General features: G+C 34.0%; 1 protein-coding gene across 1 annotated transcript in view; it reads left to right on the forward strand.

Moving 5' to 3' along the window:
* ADAM10 (ADAM metallopeptidase domain 10) overlaps positions 1–23,771 on the forward strand; it is a 120,068-nt gene that overhangs the window by 31,672 nt on the left and 64,625 nt on the right. The window contains exons 2-4 of the mRNA XM_087821218.1: positions 3,459–3,609; positions 17,377–17,495; positions 20,184–20,342. Of these exons, the coding sequence (XP_087677344.1) occupies positions 3,459–3,609; positions 17,377–17,495; positions 20,184–20,342 (429 nt within the window). The remainder of the gene's footprint in view (positions 1–3,458; positions 3,610–17,376; positions 17,496–20,183; positions 20,343–23,771) is intronic.

The raw sequence follows: 23,771 nt of genomic DNA on the forward strand, positions 1-23,771 counted from the left end.
GAAAACAATCCCTAATGAGAAGAATAAGCAGTCAGAACCAATTCATGAACTGACATAGAATTAGCAGACACGAACATTAAAAGAGTTATAACTGTATTCCTTATGTTTAAAAAGTTATGTAGAGACATAGAAGATAGGAAACAGATATAAATCTAACTTCTAGAGATAAAAAATATTTTCAGTGGAAAGTACAATGGATGATATTAACAACAGATTAGACATTGCAGAATATTAATGAAGTAGAAGGTAAAGTAAGAAAAACCATTCAAAACGAAACAGAGCCTGGCTGGCGTGGCTCAGCAGTTGAACAAAACCTATGAGATCACAGTTCAATTCCCTGTCAGGGCACATACCCAGGTTGCAGGCTCGATCCCCAGTAGGGGGTGTGCTGGAGGCAGCCGGTCAATGACTCTCTCATCACTGATGTTTCTATTTCTCCCTCTCCCTTCCTCTCTGAAATTAATAAAAACATACTTAAGAAAAAAAGGGACAAAGACTTTCAGATATAACAAAAGCTTGAAGAGTTTTCACCAGCAGAAGAAATGTTAGAGGAAGTCATCCAGTTATAGAGTAAATGATACTGGATGGAAATATGATCTACAAAAAGGAATGAAGAGACTTGGAAATGACAGAGAAGATTTTTTTTCTTGAGATATATGTGTATCATATATCATATATATTATATATATGAAACCTTTAAAAGATAATTATCACTTTAAACCAAAACAATAACAGTGTATTGTGGGGTTTGTAAGATATATGTAAATAAAACATATGATGGTAATAATGTAAAAACCAGAAGGAGATAAATGGAACTGTATTAATGTCAAGTTCTTGTACCTGAAATGTTATAATATCACTTGAAGGTAGTCTGGGATAAGTAAAAGGTATATACTGTAAACCCTAAGTCAACCACTAAAATAACCAAAGAAAGAGTTTTTCTAATAAGCCAATAAAGTGATGAAATAAAATCATAAAAAAGAAATAGTCCAAAAGAAGGAAAGGGAACAAAGAACAGAAGAGACAAATAGAAATATATAGCAAGATGATAGACTTAAACCTAACCACATTTGTAATCACTTTAAATGTAAATGGTCAAAGCACCCTAATTAAAAGGCAGAGATTATGGAATTGGATAAAAAAGCAATATCCAATTATTTGCTGCCTGTACAAACTCACTTTAGGTATAAAGACACAAATAGGTTACAAGTAAAAGGATGGAAAAAGATACGTACTATATTAGTTAAAAAAAAGATGGAATGACTATATTATCATCAGACAAAGTAGATTGTCACAAAGTAGAATATCACAAAGAATAAAGATCATTTGATTATAAGGGAGTGAATCCAAAAGTCATAATAATCATTAATATTTATGCATGTAATAACAGCTTTGAAAGTCAGTGAAGCAAAGAACTGCAAGAGAAATAAAGTCACAATCATAGGCAAAGATTTCAGTGCCTCTCAGTAATAGAATAGGTATATAGAAAATCAGTAAGTGTAAAGAAGACTTTAACAGCACCATCAATCAACCTGATCTGGTTGACATTTCTAGAACACTAGTTAAGAGCAGAGATTGACATTCCTAGAACATTCATCCATTAACAGTGGAATACACATTCGTTTCGAGTGCACATGACACATTTGCAAAGATAGACCATATTAAGTATGTTGAACAGAATGAAATAGTAACAACAGAATCTGTGGGATGCTGCTAAAATAGTATTAAGAGGACAATTATAGCACTAAAAACCAGGATTAGAAACAGGAATGTCTTAAATCAGTGGCCTCACTTCATGAAACTAAAAAGCAATTAAATTCAAAGTAAGTAGAAAAAGAGGAATAATAAAGATTAAAGTGAAAATCAACAAAATAGAAAACAAAAATAGTGAAGGAAAATCAAAGTAAATAAAAGTTTGTCTTGCCCTAGCCTGTTTTGCTCAGTGGTTAGTGCAACTGCCCCGCCTAAAGGGTTGCTGGTTTGATTCTAGTCATAGGTACGTGCCTCGGTTGCAGCCTCGATCTCCTGCCTCGGTCGGATCATGTGTGGGAGGCAACCAATCTATGTGTCCCTCTCACATTGATGTTTCTCTCTCCGTCTCTCCCCCTCCCTTCCACTCTTTCTAAAAAAAATCAATGGAAAAAATATTCTTGGGTGAGGATTAACAACAGCAGCAGCAGCAACAACAAAAAGTTGGTCCTTTGAGAAGATTAATAAAATCTCTACTCTCCTAATTTGGAACGAACGAAAGAAGATACAGATTATCAATACCAGAAATGAGAAGTTCAGAAGATATAAAAACATTGTAAGGGGAAATTACGAACCACCTTATCTCCATAACTTCAACAACTTGAATGAAATGGACAAATTCTTACCAAAGCTCACTCAAGAAATAGATAACCTGGATAACTCTTTATGTATATTGAAACAGATATTGTAGTTAGTATTATATGTTACATATATTATATATAGTACATCTATATTGAAGTAGAAATTGTAGGTAAAAGCATTCAAAACTTTAGGCCAAGATGACTTCACTGGTGAATTCTACATAACATTTAAAGAGGATATAATACCAATTATACATATATTTGTCCAGAAAACTGAAGAAGAGAGAATACTTTCCAACTTTTTTTTTTTAATCCTCACCTGAGGATATGTTTATTGATTTTAGAGAGAGGAAGGGAAGAGAAAGAAGAGAAACATAGATCTGTTGCATCTTGTACCCACTCTGACCAAGGGTTGAACCTGCAACCTTTCTGGTGTATGGGACAATGCTCTGACCAACTGAGCCTCCTGGCTGGGGCCCCAACTCATTTCTTACTCTAATATCAAAACTTGACAATGACAGTAAGTACAAGAAAACTACAGACCAATGTCTCTCATGACCATAGATAAAAATTCTAAACAAAATTATAGCCAGTTGAATCCAACAATACTGTGCAAGATAATACACCATGACCAAGTAGTATTTATTGCAGTAATACAAGATTGGTTTAACATTAGAAAATCAGTCAATTTGCTATGTTAATAAACTAATAAGAAAACAATATAACATCTTAATTGATGCTGAAAGAACAGGTGGCAGAAGTCAACATTTGTTCCTGATAGTATTTATCAGCAAAGTATGAAGAAAACATCCTCAACCTGATAAAAGACATCTGAAGCAAACCTATGACTAATGTCCAGACTTGTGTATGATTGAAATTTCCATTGCAATAAGTTTTTAAAAATGTACATACATCTAAGACAAACCTTTGGCTAACATCTAAATTTTGTATATAGTTGAAATTCCCATTACAGTAAGTTTTAAAACAATATATGTGAAAATAAAGTATTAAGATTAGTGAGAAAATTGTCTCATACATATTTGTAGATATTTGAATGATCATGGAATCATGTTAGAACTAAAATGAGCCTTCAAGATGATGCTAATTCAAAGTGTTTATTTTTCATAGGTCAGTATGGAAATCCTTTAACTAAATACATTAGACATTATGAAGGATTATCTTATGATGTGGATTCATTACACCAGAAACACCAGCGTGCCAAAAGAGCAATTTCACACGAGGACCAGTTTTTACGTCTAGATTTCCATGCCCATGGAAGGTGAGTAAATTTATTGTGTTTGAGGTTCCCCTAAATCCAATCTAAGTTAAAAGAAGAAATTTATATCCTTAATGTACCTTTTGTAATGGAAATGTCCCTATTAGAAATTCAGCCTACACTGGAATTTGATATATACATTAAAAAAATATTTTCTTATAAAATGGATTGCCCTTTTTATATTGTTAAGGAAATAGTCATTTAAATATTTTTAAATTTATGAGTTAGATCTTCTATTGTGTTATTAGAGGATATGTCTTTAAAGAAGATTTTATGTTCATAGTTTTCCACTACTTTTTATGTGTTTTATGTACCAATAGTGAAGGTAGCTGGTTGTATGCCATTGAATAAGTCATTTAATATCTCATGAACTCAATTCCATCAGCTCTAAAATGACAACTTGTAGTAGATAGGTTGCCTACTGTACTGCTCAATTCTCAGACAGAATTGTTAAAGGATAAAGAACAGGGAGCCAAGGGGGAGAGGTAAAATCATGGTTATTTAGTGCTTGTTGTGTTTCAGGTGCATAGATACTTTATATGCATTTTCTTATTTAATCCTCTCAACTAAGTAAACTAAGGCTCAAAGAAGTTAAATTCTTTAAAATTACATAGCACAGATTTTGCCCAGACCCAACTGACTCAAATGCCTATTTTTTTCTTTCTGTCTGTTAGGGGTACTTAGATACAAAATCTTTGAGTATTCTTTGTCAGACTCTCTTACTTGCCTGCTGTAAGTAGTAAATCTATTCCTTTTGTATTTTTTTTACTGGTGTACTTTTGATTTATTAGTCACCTCCTAACAGGTTTCCCCATTTCTACTCCATTTATCATTAAAACTATCCTTATGTACTGCTATAAGATGACTCTTCCTTAAATGCTTCCTTTTTCATGCCAGCTTATTGCTCTAAAGTCTTCAATTAACAATTATTAGCCAGATTTCTTAACTTGGCTTTCAAGATTCTCTGTAAATTAATTCTAGTCTATTATTCTAAACTTACTCCTGTTCCCAACATTGTCTGTTTCACCCAGAACAATCTTCTGATTGCTGATTAAACCATGTACAGTTTGTTTCAGGTCATTTATCTTAAATAATTTTCATCATCTTTTAATGTACAATTCAAGTTGTACTTCCCTGAAGCCTTACCTACACCTTCCTTTGAACTTTAAATTACTTATCTGTATTATTGGCCTTGTATTCATTTTCTCTTCCTGTTCATGCGTGTATTTCTTGTTTATTTTTCTGTAACTGGTTTTTATTCCTCACAGGCAGAGAACCTGGCTACTATTTAATATGTCCATTATTTGCACTTACAGTACAGATGCTTAAGAAATATTTTAATGGATGAAAATCAGATAATAAATACTATGAAACAAAGTATTTTGTACATGAAATAAATGAATTGCTTAAATTAACTTATTTTCCATATTACAAAGTAATGATCATTGTAGAAAAAAGTACTTAAGTTATAAAATCTCCTACTTTGATTTGAAGGAGCGAAAAAGATTTAATTCAGGGCCTGTTTGTTTTCGAGATAAAAATTTTAGTGGCAGCATTTCATGTAAATTTTTATGACCCTTAACTTCAGATATTTTTTAGTTACCCATTCTTTATTAGTACTGTGAAATAATATGCAATCATTAAGCCCCCCCCTAAGGTTTTTTTAAAATAAGTTTTTATTGATTTCAGGGAGAGGGGGAGAGAAGTAGAAACATCAATGATGAGAGTCATTGATTGGCTGCCTCCTGCACACCTCCCACTGGGTACCAAGCCCACAACCCGAGCATGTGCCCTGACTGGGAATCGAACTATGATCTCCTGGTTTATGGGTCGACACTCAACCACTGAGCCATGCCTGCTGGGCAAGCCCCCCCTAAGTTTTAAGCCACCGTCTCAAAATAAATTTCATACTATATTCTAAATAAGGTATGACTGCCAAAAGGAAAAGTTGAAATTCTAGCTGCTTTTGGTTTGGATACCACATTCCTATTACATCATTAGATTTTTATTAGATCTATCACATAATTCATATTGAATATGTGGTGAAACCAATTTCCTACCTCCTTTTGTATTTTTGCGTGTGTGTGTGTGTGTGTGAGAGAGAGAGAGAGCAAGTGTGTGAGTATATGCTGTTATTTAGTCATCCAAAAATACTGACAATTAAAAGTTACCTAGTTTAGGTTGTTGGTGATAGAAAAAGGAATCAAACATAGATCTGTGCATAAGTCATTGTATAGGAGGAAAATGTGATACGGTGCTTTACAGATAAAATGCTATAGATATTCAAAGATGAGGGAGAGGGAGAACTTGCTTTTGGCTGAGGCAAAGGAACTGGAACCAGGAAATCTTGAGCTCTGTAATAAGTGGTCATCTTAGTTACTTTGATCAGAAGTTTGTTTAATTAACACTACTACATTTTCTACGAATAGATCCAAATTCAGGTATTTACAGAATACATATGCATGTAACAAAGTTGTCATAAAACTGATAAATACTGTAATTGACATACTCATTGCTGCATGAGCCTAGAGGAAGAAGTGCTCTTGGGGCATATCACTCAGGCGTCCCATTTATCAGAACTTATCCAAGTGAAGCAATTTCTGAAATTGAGGAAATTGATTGTTAATTTCTCAGCAAAGCTAAGATGTGTTTTTATCCTAGTATTTGTTATCAGGAATATGGCCCAGATAACCTGTAAAAGGCAAAGATTCCTTTGATGAATCTTATTTATTTATTTTTAAACATATCTTTATTGATTTCAGAGAGAGGAAAGGAGAGGGAGAGAGATAGAAACATCAATGATGAAAGAGTCATTGACCGGCTGCCTAGCCCGCAACCCGGGCATGTGCCCTGACCAGGAATCAAACCCCAGTCTCCTGGATCCTAGGTTGATGCTCAACCGCTGAGCCACGCCCGGCCGGGCTCCTCTGATGAATCTTGACAGGAGTTGGGTTAGTCTGGAAGTGGCTTGGGCTTATTATCATCATTGTTTTTGTTGTGCCTTGGGCTTTATTATTATTGTTGTGTCTTGGGCTTTATTATTGTTCTTGTTCTGTTTTGTTTTGTTAATCCTTGCTGAGGATATTTTTTCCATTGAATTTTAGAGAGAGTGGAAGGGAGGGGGTTGGAGAAAGAGAGGGAGAAACATCAAGGTGAGAGAGACACATCTATTGGTTGCCTCCTGCACACGCCCCAGTTGGGGCCAGGGATCGAGTCTGCAACCAAGATACGTGCCCTTGACTGGAATCGAACTGGCGACACTTCAGTCTGCGCTACAATGCTCTAACCACTGAGCAAATCAGCTAGTGCTATTTTTATTTTTCAATCCTCACCCAAGAGCATGTTCCTATTGATTTTAGAGAGAGAAAGGAAAGGAGAGAGAGAGAGAGAGAAACATTGATGTGAGAGAGAAACATCGATTGGTTGCCTCCTGCACTTGTGCTGACCTGGGATTGAACCCGAAACCTGCAACCTGGGCATGCGCCCTGACCTGGAATCAAACCTGTGACCCTTTGGTGTATGGGATATTGCTCCAACCAACTGAGTCACACCAGCCAGGGCTATTTTCATATAATGAATGGGGCAGCAGAAATCTAGGACCCTTTTAACTCTCTGTAGGCAGACCAGCACACTTTGAGAAGCAGAGGTAAGAGTCCAGGTAGCACAAATGGATGCCAGCTCATAAAGAAGAGCAAAAGAATACATTTGAGTTGTGTAAAAATGCTCTGTTAAGGATGTGGAAAAACAAAACTTTGAAAAATACTGACTTGGTACTTAAATATGTCCCAAAAAAATTTGAGCAAAATTTCCTAAAGGGAAATGCTATTTATTTAGTAGCTGGTTTATGTCTAGTACAGTGTCCATTAGCATATATTACTAGGTTAAGTATATTTCACACTGCTCTTTGTCTCAACTATGATTTTTTTTTTTTTTTAATTCTTGCTTGATTCCTTTGCACACAAATGAAAAGCATATAAATATGTTTTTAAAAATCTGAAAGGACATTGGCTACTTGAATTACTTACTGAATCATAAGAAAAAACAAGAACTGAGTTATGTTCATGTCAATTTTGTATTTAAGAAGCTAAATTAAGAACAGATGATTGTTCTGACTTTAGCTTCTTAGATATAATTTTCACACAAAATATCATTTTTATTTTAAGGGTTTTTAATCATTAACTGGGTTTTCTATGGAAGATATTGAATGAGTTTTAAGAAAAACTGAGTTTCCTCCCTGTTTTGAAAAGGGAATAGAAGAGTGTAAAAGTGTTTTTCTGACCATTTTTAATTCTTTGGGTACATTGTTTGCTCTAAAAGTTGGTCTAAAATAGGCTGCGTCTGAGAGAATATTCAATGTCAGAATTTCTAAGTTGGTGACTTAGTAAATGTCAGAAATTAGATATATGTCTAGTAGAAAAGCCCATCCATCATTTCCTTAATTGTAAGTTATATTTCATACTAAAATGTGGCATATGCAGTTGGGTCTTTTGTGAGATAAGCACTCTAGCTCGGGTGTAATTAGGATTCATTAGCCTGCCTTGTTTTTTTCTGTTGCCAAGTGATTAAATTCCGTGTAAGTTGCTGCACTGTTTCTTAAAAGTGTAGCAAGCATGTTATATGACTAAACATTATTTAAATGTTTATCCTATTTCATTATATCTGAAAATTCTTTATATAACTGTGTTAAATAGAGATGTTTAGTTTATCAGTTTTGTAATATTTTTGTTTGGATTGTCCTATTAAGGATCAGTGAAACCTTCTTGTTAGTAGTGTGATATTTTTAAACTGATAAATATGTTTAAAAATTCTTTGGTAATCACGTCTACAGTTCTTTTTTTTTTTAATCCTCGTTGGAGGATATGTTTATTGATTTTAGAGAGAGAAGAAGGGAGTGAGAGATAGGGAGAGAGAAACATCGATGTGAATGAGAAACATTGATCGGTTGCCTCTTGTACGTGCCCCTACTGGGGATCAAACCTGCAACCTAGGTATGTGCCCTGACTGGAAATCAAACACTCGATCTTTTTCTGTACAGGACCACATTCCAACCAACTTAGCCACCTGCTCATGGCTACAGTTCCTTTTTGAAATCACTTCTGAATGATTTCACACTTGATTGCATCATAACCTCTTCTATAACTTATTAGAGCCTTTTTCTGCTGCTTTGGGTTGCCAGATAGTTTTGATACTCGTAGAGAGGGATAAAATTAAGTTGTTAATTGTGCTTGTCTGTGAAATCTTTAATTATAATTACTTTGTACTAGTTAGGTTCCAAAACAGTCTCTACTGGGAGAATGATACTGGATCAACAAGTCAAATATAAACACAAAGTCTAGCATGTAAAAAGTTGTAGATATGATGGTTTGCCACACATAGTTGTGTCATGTAGCAGTAGTTGTTGTGTTTTTTGTTTTTTTTTAAGGAAACCACAAATTGAGTTAAATGGAATTTTGATCTTTGGATGGAATGAGCAAACATATTGTGCATTTCCTTTTCTTTAGTTGAGCTGTGAGAGATGTTTCTATAGTTTTAACATGCCATAATTTGCTAAGTCCAATTTCATGTTATAAACTATTTCATCCCTTTTATTGTTTTATATATTTATTAAGCACCTAATCTATACCAGGCACTTTAGTAGTCGCTAAGAATAGAATAGCTGAACAAGATAGGTCCTTGTTGTTGATGGAGCCTATGGACTCATGAGAAAGATGGGTATTGGATTAGGAATGAGAACTGTAGTAACTGTTAAGAAAGGAATGTTCAGAAGATTGCTTTGAGAGCACAGGGGGCATGCCATCTTGTCTGGAGGCCAGGAAAGGCCACACTTAGGAGATGGCATTTAAACTAATTCTGGAAGAATGACTGAAGGAGTTGGTTAGGCAAAGAAGGGGAGGAAATGTGTTCTGCAGGATAAACAGCATGTGCAAAGATACTGAGATGAGAAGTGGCATGCTCATGGGATTGCCCGGTGCTTAAAATGTGAGGGAGAAAGGTTTCAAATGAGGTTGTACATGTAAGCAGGAGCCAGATCTTTGAGAGTTTATGTAAGTCATGGTGGCAAGTTTTACTTAGCCATGGAAGGTTTTTAATGATAAGTAATTTTATGAGCTTTAAAAAGTTCAGAATGGCTGCAAATGAAGACTAAATGCATTGAGATTAATTAGGAGGCTCTGGTCCTCATGGGAGGTAGTATCCTGGATTAAGGTGGCACTAGAGGTGATGAAGGAGAGTGAATAGAGTTGAAAAATATTTTGAAGGTAGAATTTATTGGACCTGTTTGACATGTAGTGAGGTATAAAGAGAAAGGAGTCAAATATGACAGTTTATTGGTTTGAGCGACTGAGAGGCTACTGGAACCATTTATTAAGATAGGGAATACTGGTGCTGCTGTAAATTTGAGGAGAAAGTATAAATTCAGTTTTGGACATGTTATGTGAACTCACGAGGAGGGCCTTGGAGAGAGCCCTGCTAAATGCCACTGTTTTCAAGGTTAGGTATAGGAGAGGATGCCAAGACTTAAGAGTGGTAAGAAAGGTAGAAGAAAGGTTGGGAGCATGGTATACTAGAAGCCAAGGGGCAAGTGTTTCAAGGAGGGGGAGGGGTCAGTTGCTGCTGCTTGCTCTTGTCATGCTGAACATTAGTGATATGATTAGTCCATGTGATTTATCCTTTTTAAATTTCTTTAGTTTGTCTTGCTGGATCTATTTACACAGAGTAGTCCCGGTTTGTACACATGATAGTCATGTATAAGGGTAAAGAAATAACATTTTTTGGTTTGAATTTCTAATGATTCATGATAACAGCCCATATATTTTGGTTATGAGAGCATATTGGGCTAATATCTTTGAGGAACCATCTCACCCAATTCTGTGGTGATTAAGTGCAAGGAGCCAGTTATCTTTTGAGTATAGCTTGGCTAATTTTTCCCTAAATGTATGAAGTTCAAGTACTTTTTATTTGTTTATGATAAAGCTGTTCTGGCCATATACATGAGTTCTAAAATATATTTTTTAACTGACCTTTTTTATTTTTTAATTTATTTAAAAAAATTTTATTTTTCAGTTATAGTTTACATTCAATACTATTTTGTTTTTGTTCCAAAATCTTTTTACTTTTCAGTTTGACCGATAGTTTACTCTCACCTGTCAAACTGAGTGAGCCTTTCATAGAGTTTATCTTAAGACTTTAGAGGTCACTTTATCCAACTTAATATTGAATGATGTTTTTGAGACTTGATTGCTCAGCTTCACTTGTGTGTGTTTAGGTCCCCAAATAGGGGATTTTATTTAGCTCTGCTTTCTGTGAAGATTTAAGAATCTGCTTTACTAAAATCATTGCTATTTTATGCTGCTTTTTTCTTTTCTTGTTTTAATAAACTGTAAAGTTACAGGATTATAGTGGGTGTCTCTTACCTAAGTTCTTGTCACTTCATCATCAACAATAACTATAGTTTATCACTGTTAAATCTAGAGTAGAAGTTCCCATATCATTATGGATTTTTTTTTCCTGGAAGTTGAGATTATCACAAGATAAATAAAAAAGCTATCAGACACTTTGCTATAGCAGAGCAACAGTACCTGTGCCTCTTCAGAAACTATTTTAAGTGATAGGGAGACTGAGGATGAGAAGGGAATATAGTATCCACTTAACCCACAGGAAAGGAGACTAGAGCTACTGGATTAGCCACAGTTGGATGGTCGGAGCCTGGGGGTAGAACTTGGAGGAGGAGGGATCCTCAGGCCTCCCTGGATGTGGAAAAGTAACAGTGGCAGGAAAATGTGGATGGGAGTGGAATAATTGGGGAGTATAGGGAAGAGGTGATAGGTTTTATCTTTAAAAAGGAGAGATTAGAATGATGAGAATTTATAGCAGAAGGGCAAGTTCCCTTACCATTCCTCACTCCCCCCCAAAGGGGACTAGGGAATACTGTAGTTTGAAGTGGTATAATCAGATGTTTTAGAGAGAGTTTGTTACATAAAGAATTACCTGCTATCTGCTCAGGCACATCTTCATTAATTCAACAAGGCTTTGGAGTCCCTTCTGTGTGCCAGATTCTACTCTCCTATCTTACCTTCTCTCTCCTCCTCCTCCCCTACACACTGTAGCTCCAGTGATTTTTCTCCAACACACAATGCATGCCTTTGCACTTGTTGTTCCTCTCTGCCTTAAACCCTTCCCCACCTCCACTCCACGACCACATGGCTCTTCCTCCTTCACTGTATTCAGGTCTCTGTTCAGATGCCATCTAGTCAGAGAAATCTTTATTAAGAGGAAGGTGAAGGAAAAGAAAATCTAGAGATGCCAGGGAGACACTATTAAGTTCAGTTTTTTTTCTAGGAATCACTAACTCAGACCTGCCATAGTCCTGTTCCATTTAGATGTGATGGACCTCTGTTCATAAAGACAGTCTTGGTCTCTGGGACACACTCACATATTTTGAGACACAGTGTTTGCTCTCAGGTTTCTTCCCTTTGTTAACAAGGTACTTCATTAGTTGAGGCTTTCGTCTTAATATGACTTCACTTTGAGGTATGTACCCTTAATCCATTGTTCTGTTTTCTTCTAAGAATCAGAGCCATACTATCTAGCCAAAATAGCAATCATACAGGGAGAGGCAAATTTTTACTCTCTATTCTTACTGTTCTAACATATAGAAAGGTGCCTTTTTATATAAAGATGTAGAAGATACATGACCTTTCAGAAACTTATAGAATTATATCCTAACATAATTAATTTTGTTCTGCACCAAAGGTGGTTCTGGTACCTTGATTATTTGTTTGCTTTAGATGTAGCGTGCTTTTCTAAAGCTTAAGAAAGGAAAACACTGTTTTCACCACATGGTACAACTGCATCTTTACATCACTGAGGCTGGACAATTGGAATCTGGTGTATTTTTTCAGATTGCTGTCATTTAACTGATTTTGCCCTCCTATAATTTCACTCCATTCTTTATAACTTTACTACAATACCACTGAGGAAAGCCAAAAAAGAATTATAATCGAACTACTGTAATCAAGATAAGAGTCAAAATACTATTGATCCATAGAATCAATATAATGGTTAAATCCATGGGTAGAAAAATCATTTCCAGTGCAAATAGTGTTCTTTATACAGAGCATCTTATTGCCTCAAAGGAAATCTAAAGTTTAATGTCAGCGTGTACTATATTATAATAATAAAAAGAATGAAACCTGCTGAAAGAAACATCATAAAATGGAACAGAGTTTAGTCTTAGTTTTAAAAATGGCTTAAGCATTAATCAAAGAGAATTTCTTATGGTGGTGTTGCAAAGTATAATTGTCAGTGAAAGTCAAATGAGGTTAAATTTTCATTTCTATCTCTTAATTGCATTCATTTAGATTGTAATAGGTGACTTGGTGGTGGAGACTGTTAATATAACATTAAGACTACTACAACACTCAGCATATAGTAGCTTGACTTTTTTATTACATGCTTGAGAAGCATTTGTGGTATGGTAGAAAGAATAGTGTACAGCATCCCAATACTGGGGTTCTAGTCCTAACTCCAGTCTTGTGACCTTGAGTCATACCCTTTCATAAAATTATGCATCATGCCTTTTTTGCAGTGTTACTGTGAGGATAAAATGCAGTAATATATGTAAGAATTCTAAAAATCATAAACCTATATAACTTTAAGTAGAATGCTATATAATTTTATCATTCTTATCATAATACCACTATCTCAACCAAATCTCTTTGAACTTTAACCAGTAAGAAAGGTATTTCTGGCTGCATAATTTCATTTTATACTCCAGATTTTTGGAATACAGTGATATAAAAAATGTATTTGTTTATTTTGGTTGTGGTAAAAATTTGTAGCTTACTATCTTAACCCTTTTTAAGTGTACAGTTCAGTAACATAAGTACATTCAGTGTTGTGCCATTATCTCCACTACCCATTTCTAGAACTTGTTCATCATTTCAAACAGAAACTATATACCAATTAAACAGTAGCTCCCCATTCTGCCCTTCCACCAGTCCTTGCTAACCTTTGTTCTACTTTCCATTTTTTGAATTTGCCTAGTCTAAGTACCTCATATAAGTGGAATTATACAGTATTTGTCCTTTTATGTTAGACTTTTTTTAGCGTAATGTTTTTAATGTTCATTCATGTTATAGCATGAATCAGAATTTTGTTCCTTTTTAAGGCTGAATAATCCATTGTGTGTGTTTACCACATCAAAATACAGTTTTTTATTCATCTGTTGATGGACATTTGGATTGTTTCCATGTTTTGACTATTGTGATTAGTATTGCTATAAATACTGGTGTACAAGTATCTCTTTGAGTCCCTGATTTCAGTTTCTTTGGGTATATACCTAGAATAAGAACTGCTGGATCATATGGTAATTCTGTGTTTAACTTTTTGAAGAACCACCGAACTGTTTTCGCAAAATACGATGGTTTTTATAAGTCAGTATTCACTGCGGTTTTTCTCACCTTTGGGCCAGAAGTTTAAACAATTAAAGAATCAGGTTATGGTTTCAGATTGTTTTTTATTTAGGGCTTGTTGAGAAACAGGGAAGGCAGAATGTGGTTAGCTAATTTTTATTATTATTTTATAACATGTTATCCAGTAGGAATATTGAAAAGAAATTATAATTTATATCAATATTAAAATAGTACAAATATATGAACTACCAAACTGATGGCGGTGGAATCAAAATTAGGGAATTGGAATTTAGTGGCTTAGTTAATAGGATTCATAGATTATTCATTTGTGTGTTGTTTTAAACTATTTCATTGTGATTGTGACAGACTTTAATTCAATCTGGCTTTTTTCTACCATTTACCTGCCTTCCAGGCACACCCGTTTCATTCCCTCATCTGTTGATATATGTTTTAGATGCAGATTAGTTTTGATATAATTAATAAAAGCATTCATTTAGAGGGTTTGATTGAAAAAATTTTTTGTTTTATTATCTTTATTGCTATGTGACTCTCTGCATGGATCATTGAGAACTGATTTTATATATGGTTTTAATACAATTTAAGTCAATACTAAGAATAATGTTCTGTGTATATATAAAACAATTTTTTATTATGAAATCAGTATCAAGGTTGGAAGGAGGAGCCTATCTCAAGTTTCTTAAATTCTCTCTGTTATAACTTCGCTCTAAGGTTGCTATCTGCTTAGACACTTTAAGTGATGTAAAACTGTTTTGGGGGAGGGAAGGGAGTGTGGCATAGATTGTTCTTATATTGAACTTAAATGTCTTTCTGAAACTTGTGTCCCCTTCCCTATCCTTTTTTGCCATATGGAATACTAATGCTCTTGCTTATAATAATTTTAGGATATAACAGTTTTGAGGAATAATCAATCCTGAAAGATAAATATATTAAGCCCTTGGACAATTATTATTTGGTCTGCTTAATAAAGATGCTCTTTTAGAGATAGTATTTATTTAGTAAATTATAAGTACATATAATGATAAATTAATGATTTTTCAAAATACTGTGATCCTTTAAAAACACACATATATGATCAAGAATTTCCTATAGTTGGCAGAAGTAGTTTTATGAAAAGACAGAATGTACCACAAGAATTCAGGCAGGATTCCTGTTTGTTCAGGAAAGACTATTTTTAAATTTGTGGAGTTTCCGTTTAGATGATGTGTTTGACTTTGTTGATTACTTCCTGCAATAGATTGGAACCTGAAGGCTCTGACGATGCTTTTCCTAGCCTGGAGTCCTGTCACAGCACCTAGGAACCCTAGGGGTTTTTTGGTGAGAGTTTTAGTCAAGTAGAATATGAATACAGCCTCAAAATAAAAGGGTGCCAAATTGACATGAAGTTAGGGAATATATAAAATAGACAGTGTTAAAAAAGGAACACACTTTCTGAACCTAATGAGTATACTCTGTTGACCCCTGTTCACTTGGAAAATTAGTTTTTTTTGCATTGTTTTGTTTAAAATCAACTTTATTGAAGTATAATTTACATAAAATAAAATATAGTCATTTCAAGTGTATAGTTTGACTAATGTATATACTTTTGTAATCACTATTCAAATCAACATGTAGAATATTTCCGTTGTAGCAATAAGTTCCTTCATACCTCTTTGCTCTTAGTCTCTCTCCCCGAGGCAACCACTGCCTGCTTTCTGTCACTATAGATAGGTTTTACCTATTCTAAGCTTATATATGTATGGAATTATACTGTTTTTCTTCTTTTGTATCTTTACAAAAGTATAGTAGTATGATCTTTTTATTGCTGGTATGAAAATTTATTGTATGAATAAGCCGTGATCTCTTTATCTCTATACTAGTTGATATTTAGGTTATTTTCAGTTTTGGGCTATTGTGAATAAAGCTGCTATGGACATTTGTGTCCAAGTGTTTGTTTGGGCATATGTTTTATGTTTTCATTTCTTTTGGAGTGGAATTCTGAGTCAGGATTTCTCTATATTTAACTTTACAAAAAACTGCCAGTTTTCCAAAGTAATTGCACCATTTTGTACTTCCACCCGCAATGCGTGAGAGTTCCAGTATTCCACATCCTGTTAACATTTGGTAGTTGGCTAATTAAAAACTGGGTCAGGTTCATTGATAGAAATTGTGTTATGCAGACTTTTATAGAAATTATAAAAGACACTTGATATACTTTAAAAAAAAATTATGTCTTTATTGATTTCAGAAAGAGGAAGTGAGAAGGAGAGAGATAGAAACATCAGTGATTAGAGTCATTGATTGGCTGCCTCCTGCATGCCCCCTATTGGAGATTGAGCTCACAACCTGGGCATGTGCCCTGACTGAGAATTGAACCTCGATCTCCTGGATCGGAGGTTGATACTCAACCACTGAGCCACACCAGCCGGGCAATACTTGATGTATTTTAAAAATTTAGTAATGATAGCTCATTTGGTACAGTTTTTTATATATCTCCTATGTGCCAGATGCTGTGTTAATGAGTTTACTATAATTATAATTAGAAAATTATAATTTCTAATCCTTAAAACAGTTCTGTAAGATAGAATGTATTATCTTCGTTTCATAGACAGGAGTCCTGACCAGTAAATTTTAAGCTTAAAGTTTGATTCCAAGTAATTCTAAACCCTAGATTCTTTATTTAATTTCACTTCAACATTTTTGTCATTCCCTCTCTTTTGTAGAGATAGAATGAGTATGATTTCAGCTAATATCGTGGTCTTTTAGGGTTCCCAAATTGATCTGAGAAAGGTCCAAAGATAATTAGAAGAGTTAGAAGCCCTTGGAAAAATTAAGGATTGACGTGTGTGTGTGTGTGTGTGTGTGTGTGTGTGTGTGTGTGTAAATGAAAGGGCATGTATCTCTCAGATGTTAAATATCTAATGGAGGTGCCATTTTCCTGTGTATTATCTTCTTTGAACTGTGAAAAGTAGGGGAAAATGTCAAAGCTGCAGAATTACTTGAGAGGGAAGACAGGTAGTGGTAATAGTGGTTTCTGTACTTGGGTACAGAAACTTGTTTCTTATTTCTAAGCAAAGTAGTTGCTGTTAGAATGATCTTGTTTTACCATGTAGGAATCAGCCCATTGGCATTTATTTTAAAATATATCCTAGACAATTACTGCTTAATTGTATGTAATTTAGAGTTGTGTCACAGCTACTAGGTTGAATTTTAGAACAGAATTTTTGTAAGAAAATTTTGGTAAGTATATTTTCCAAATAGACAAATTGTGTGAAACAGCCCACATTTTGCAGACTTTTTAATAACTTTAAAATTTCGATCTTTTAAATTTCATTTTTCCTTTTCCCATCCCATTTTGCAGACATTTCAACCTGCGAATGAAGAGGGACACTTCCCTTTTTAGTGATGAATTTAAAGTAGAAATATCAAATAAAGTACTTGATTATGATCCCTCTCATATTTACACTGGACATATTTATGGTAAGTTGAATCTTAAAAGAACCCTTTTCTTTAAATTTTTTTCTACACAAGGGAATATAGTTGTTGAAGCATAGGCAAATATTTCAGAAAAGATGGGATAAATTCTGAGGATATTTAAATATATCATGAAGATTATAGTTGTCTTTGAAGAATGAAATAATCCTTGGATCTATCTTTACATGTTTGTATAATGTTGAATTATGCAGTGTTTGGCTTCTGAAAGGTATGAATTTTTGACTCTCTCAGTACCTCCAAACTTAGGTTAAAAAAATATTTTAATGACTTCTATAATTTTCTTTTTTAAAAAAAAAAAAAATCTTTATTGATTTCAGAGAGAGGAAAGGGGAGGGAGAGAGAGATAGAAACATCAATGATGAGAGAGTCATTGATCGAGCCCGCAACCCGGGCATATGCCCTGACCGGGAATTGAACCCTGATCTCCTGGATCCTAGGTTGACGCTCAACCGCTGAACCACGTCCGGCTGGGCGACTTCTGTAATTTTCTGATCATCCAAACAAGAAAATAGCAGTAGCTTTGCTGTGTTTTAGAAGAGGAAAAATCTAAAAGGAAACTGTAAAGATCATCTTAATAGCCAAAAATACTGTGACAGTCATTGATAGGAGAATCGTCCTAGGCCCTTCCTTCTTCAGAATCTATTTACTTTTGTTTATAATTCTAACTAATTTCTCTTACTATACCAGATTATAAAGATATTGGATACACATATTTAACCCAATAGAAAGTTGCATTTGACAGCTTAGTAGTTTGAGAAGAATAATTATAGAAGTCATAAAAAGGTTCAAAAGTCAGTCGTCTTTGTGTTAAAACTCTGTGCATTAATACTCAAGGTGATCCTTGGTTTTTAAGACAAAGTTAACTGAAAGTTAAATTTTATTTATACATATTAGAGAGATTTCCACTCAAAATTATAACACGAAAAATTAAGTGTTTAAAGAAATGTTTTTTATTTTCTCATTATGCCAGATACATGAGGCATTTCTATGCTTAAAGTTTCTCACTTGTAGATTAAACCTAGTTAATAAAAGTTTTTTAAAACTTTATTGTTGAAAGGACTACAGATATCCTCTTTTCCCCCCCAATGACCCCTTCTTTCCGGAGCCCCATGCCTCCTGGCCTTCACTACCCTATTGTCTATGTCCATGGGTTATCCATTTATGCATGTAAGTGCTTTGGTTAATCTCTCCCCACCCCTGCCTTCCCTTTGAGGTTCGTCAGTCTGTTCCGTGCTTCTATGTCTTTGGATCTATTTTGTTGATCAGTTTATTTTGTTCTTAGATTCCACATATGAATGAGTGAGATTATGTGATACTTGTCTTTCTGACTGGCTTATTTCACTTAGCATAATACTCTCTAGGTTTCTCCATGCTGTCTCAAAGGAATAACAGGTTTATTTTGGTATTCTTATTCCATGTGACCAAAGGAAAGTGTTTTTACATCAGTCTAGGTTTTTAATGTTAGACTACAGTTTTCTGTTATTTTTTTATTACTTATCTTTCTGGACAAGTAACTTGTAGTTTCTGCCGTTTTTTTGCTAAGCAATGGTCAGGAAAAGTATAAGACTGAATTTGTAGCTAAAAACCTTGTCATTTTTTTTTTTTTTTTTTTTAATACATCCTTATTGATTTCAGAGAGAGGAAAGGAGAGGGAGAGAGAGATAGAAACATCAATGATGAGAGAGCCATTGATCAGCTGCAACCCGCAACCCAGGCATGTGCCCTGACCGGGAATCGAACCCTGATTGCCTGGATCCTAGGTCGACGCTCAACCACTGAGCCACTCCTGGCTGGGCAAAAACCTTGTCATTTAAAATACGAATGTCTTGGGATTTTAGCTTCAGTTCATGATTACTTCAGAGTCAACTAATTAATTTTAATCTATAACTTAGAAATTGTGGATGGCCTGATTTTTGTTTTAATGATAAAATTTTAAGTAAATTTAACTTTTAAATCCCCCTCCTTCTACCTTCCATTTCTTCAAATCATTTTATGTTTAGTGCTCAGCTTTCCTTTGTGACTATGTTAAGAACCCCAAATACCTTTTTTTCTGTTATGTTCTTTCTTATTAGAGAAGTATAATTGATGACACAGTATTATAAATCTTTGTCCAGTATCATAAAAGACATTGTTAGTATACATTTGTTCAGATTGCTTTTGAAATATTTGACACTACCTTATTTAAAAAATATATTTATAAAACCTAAAGGTGGTAAGAAAGCCACAAGGCTCATGCAGAATATATCAGGTTGGAAACGAACTTTTTTCATATAGTAATTAGAGCAAAATTTCAAAAGAGACTTTAATATCTTTATTTTGAAAGTGTTTATTTCATCAGTGGGTCTGTTACCTCTTTCTGAGTTAATTGAACAGTTATTTATTGATAAACTACTGCATGCATGCCAGACACTGTGCCATGTGGTGGGAATATGAATGTCAATAAAACAGATGTTCTGTTTCATTGTTGTTACTAATAATTGTGTATGTTTTAACTAAGTACTAGTTGTTCACATCTTAAATTCAGGTTGATATATTTTATGTTAAAATTAATTTTCCCAGTAAATTTTTATTTAGGTTTTTAAAAATATATGTAAGAATAGCTTTTTAAAGAAAAATGAATTTAACATTCACATGCAAATTAAAATTGCAAGAATTTGTTGCTTTCATTAACAGGTGAAGAAGGAAGTTTTAGCCATGGGTCTGTTATTGATGGAAGATTTGAAGGTTTCATCCAGACTCATAGTGGCACATTTTATGTTGAGCCAGCAGAGAGATATATTAAAGACCGAACTCTGCCATTTCACTCTGTCATTTATCATGAAGATGATATTAGTAAGTATATTTAACTTTTATCAAGTAGCCTTTTGCAGAAAGGCATATAAATAGTTAAAACTATGTGGAGACAAATGGAGCTTGAGCTGTTTTCTTTCCTGTTCTATTAATCAGGTAAGAAAATAGTTTCACAACCAAAGTCTCAATTTAATGAATAATAGATATATAGTACAGTGAGGCAATTTCCTTACCAATGCATTCCAGTCCTACTTTGTTGATATGATACAACCAATTCTATTTGAACTGTAAGTTAACCACCTATTATTGAACTGGAAATCCTATATTCTGATATTAGCCAGTCATTTAATGCTATAATGCTTTTGTATGTATGGCCTTACAGAAGCATCATTATCTCATGTAAATTTCAGTGTGGATATTTGTATAGTGATTAAGAAATATTTTAGGTATTTTTGTAGTTTCTAAGTCCTTTGAGCATTTCTTTTGGGAATCTTGAAATAATGACTTCAGTTTGGTAAGGCTTTAGATTTATCATTATGGATTTTGTCTTTTACCATGGTCTTTATATGATGGTGATTTGTTGGGAGAGTTCTTTTTCTGTGTTTTAAGAGTAGAAAATGTATTTAGATTTCACCTTTTAATTTCTACCAATGTCCATAAATCTATAACCATCTAACCATGAGAATGCTTTAATGAAATACCACAGAAATTCATTCTTCTAATTATATGCCTTTTGAGTACTCATATTTTAGTTTTGACTGTAATTAGACTAGTCTCTCAATTTTTGCCTACTTTTTTTTTTTTTTTTTAACTTGGCAGCTTTCTCCTGGTTTCATTTTCCTTCCTGTAGCCAGAAATTTATTGTCAATATTCTCATCCCTAGGAATGTACTGGAAAGCCTTATCATTTTGACTTTTTGCTCTATCATCTATGATTGTCTAAATGCTTGTTTTTTTCTGATACTCTATTACTGTAGAAAATAGCATAATTATTCTAGATGGGATACATTTAGGATTTTAGCTGCTTGCTAAATCATAGATTTATTAATGCTACTTGCCCACATTTTTTTTTAATCCTTACCCAAGGATTTTTTAAAAATTTTTATTGATTTGAGAGAGAGAGAGAGAAAGAAAGAAACATCCCCCTAACTGGGGATTGAACCTGCAACCTGAGTATGTGCCCTACTCTGACCAGGAATTGAACCTGTTACCTTTTGGTGCATGGGATGATGTTCTAACCAACTGAACCATATTGGGTAGGGCCAACTTGCCCACATTTTTACTCATCCTTTTTTGATTCCTTTTCCATCTTTCTCTCCTGGTATTTCAAACTCTCCTCAGTGTCTAAGCTATAGTCCTCCTTCACAAGTAGGACTGTGAATTTTTTTGCCTCCTTACTTTCTGCTAACAGAATTATTATCTCTTTTATTTGTATGTTACTTTGTAATTTTTTTAGTAATTTAATCTTTTTGCAGATTTATCTTCCCTGTCCAGTCTATGTAAGTTCTCCAACTGCAGTTTCTGTTTCTTTTGCTTCTTTAACATTCCAAATATTACTTATGTTTGGAGCAGATTCTTCACAGATACATAATGAAATCTTGAAACATTTTCTCTCTAGCGTTTTCTTAAAATTAAATAGGCCTTTTGGGAAAGGAAGGAGAGGAAAAGATTAGTTTGAAAGATTTCAAACACATTTTTATCTTCCCATCATATCATAATCAAATTTCATTCTTTGCTTTACACCTCTCATAAGTGCCCTCCACTGTTTTTGCTGTCTTTTATGATTTCTTTTACTACACCTTCTCTCTCCTCTTCTCTCCTTGTATGTATAGTAGTTTCAGCATATTTTGCTCTTTTCCCCCACTTTTATTTCTTTCTCATCATATAATTGCATTTCCCCACTTTTCATCTTACAGTCTTTCAAATATTTTCCTTTATGCCAACCTTTCTTTTTTCCCAAAGATAATGAGTTAGCTTGGAGGATCAGTGACATTGAATGCAACTTTGTTTTCTATTCCTTTTGGCATTTAACTTTACCATTGATTTCAGCTCTTAATTTTTATTTGTCCAAGTATATATTCAAGGTCAGGAGGCCGTTTCACATTCTTTTTATTGTTATATACCAATTGTGGTATTAGAGCTTAAAAATAGTATTGATTAGAGTGGTTTCATTTCTAACTTTTTCTGGTAAATGGAAATGTAACAATTTGAGGATGAGGGTATGGGAAGGAATTGCATTAAACAGTTTTTAATTCTTACAAATTAAGACGATTACTTTTGAGAAACAATTTGAAAATTGGTGAAGTATCCATGGTTTAAGAAAATCATCCATGTGTTAACCTTTTCATTTCTAAATAGTTGCTATATTCTAGATTCTAGACCAAGGGCTGACGAACCTTTTCTGTAAAGGGCCAGACAGTAAATATTTTTGGCTTTCTGGGCCATATTAGCTCAATTGCAACTACTCGGTTTTGCCATTGTAGTATGAAAACAGCTGTAGAAAATATGTGAATGAGTGAGTGTGGCAGTGTTCCAATAAAACTTTAGTTATATATACTTAAATTCAAATTTCATATAATTTTACATGACACAAAACATTATTTCTTTAAATTTTTCAACCATTTAAAAATATAAAAGCTATCCTTAACTTGCACTCCAAACAAAAGAACTCACTTGTCCAGCAGACTGTAGTTTGCCTACCCCTCTTCTTAGAGGATAGATAGATAAAAGCTACTTTTAATTGGTCCTTTAACCTTTCTGTGTAGAATATCTAAGTTCTAATAGTAATAGTATTAATAAGCGTAGCTGTTACTATTTAATGTGTACCTGGCAGTATATAAAATTCTTTACCTGAAATTTTTCATTTAATCTTCACAATAACCTTTTGAGGTATAGGCACACATATTGTCCCTACTCTATAGATGAGGAAACTAATTAGAAAACTTGTCACTTAATTGTGGATCTCGTGTTTTTAACCATGTGCCCTTATGCTTCACTTATGGAAGAACGCTATAAATTCACATCGCCATCACTCCACAGATTTATAGGGCTTTTCTGAAATTTGTGAGCCTCTCTAAAATCATACATGTATATCTGTTGTTTTAAGCCAAATTCTCCCAATATATTTAGCAGTGGGTGTTTTACTTTACAACAAATTCAGAGATAGAGGATGTCTCTTTAATGTATATTATTGTTTTCATGTAATTTGCTTAAGTGCCAATAATTTATTATCTCAATTAAAGTAATGCATTATTGTTCAGATCATTGTATATACATGCGTGAGTATATTTGGTGTCTCCCTGTATGTGTTATTTTCAACCAAAGCAAAGCACAGCAACCATTGGTAGAAGTTCTGCTGAGAATTAGGCTGCATTCCTTTTAATACTGTTTTTGCAACTGGAGGCATAAATGTATGAAAGCACCATGGAAAAGGATATTGCTGTTCTGGAGAGTTGTAAGAAATGCTTTCTGA

This window comes from Miniopterus natalensis, chromosome 1 (genome assembly GCF_054644295.1).
Source record: "Miniopterus natalensis isolate mMinNat1 chromosome 1, mMinNat1.hap1, whole genome shotgun sequence".
NCBI lineage: Eukaryota > Metazoa > Chordata > Mammalia > Chiroptera > Miniopteridae > Miniopterus > Miniopterus natalensis.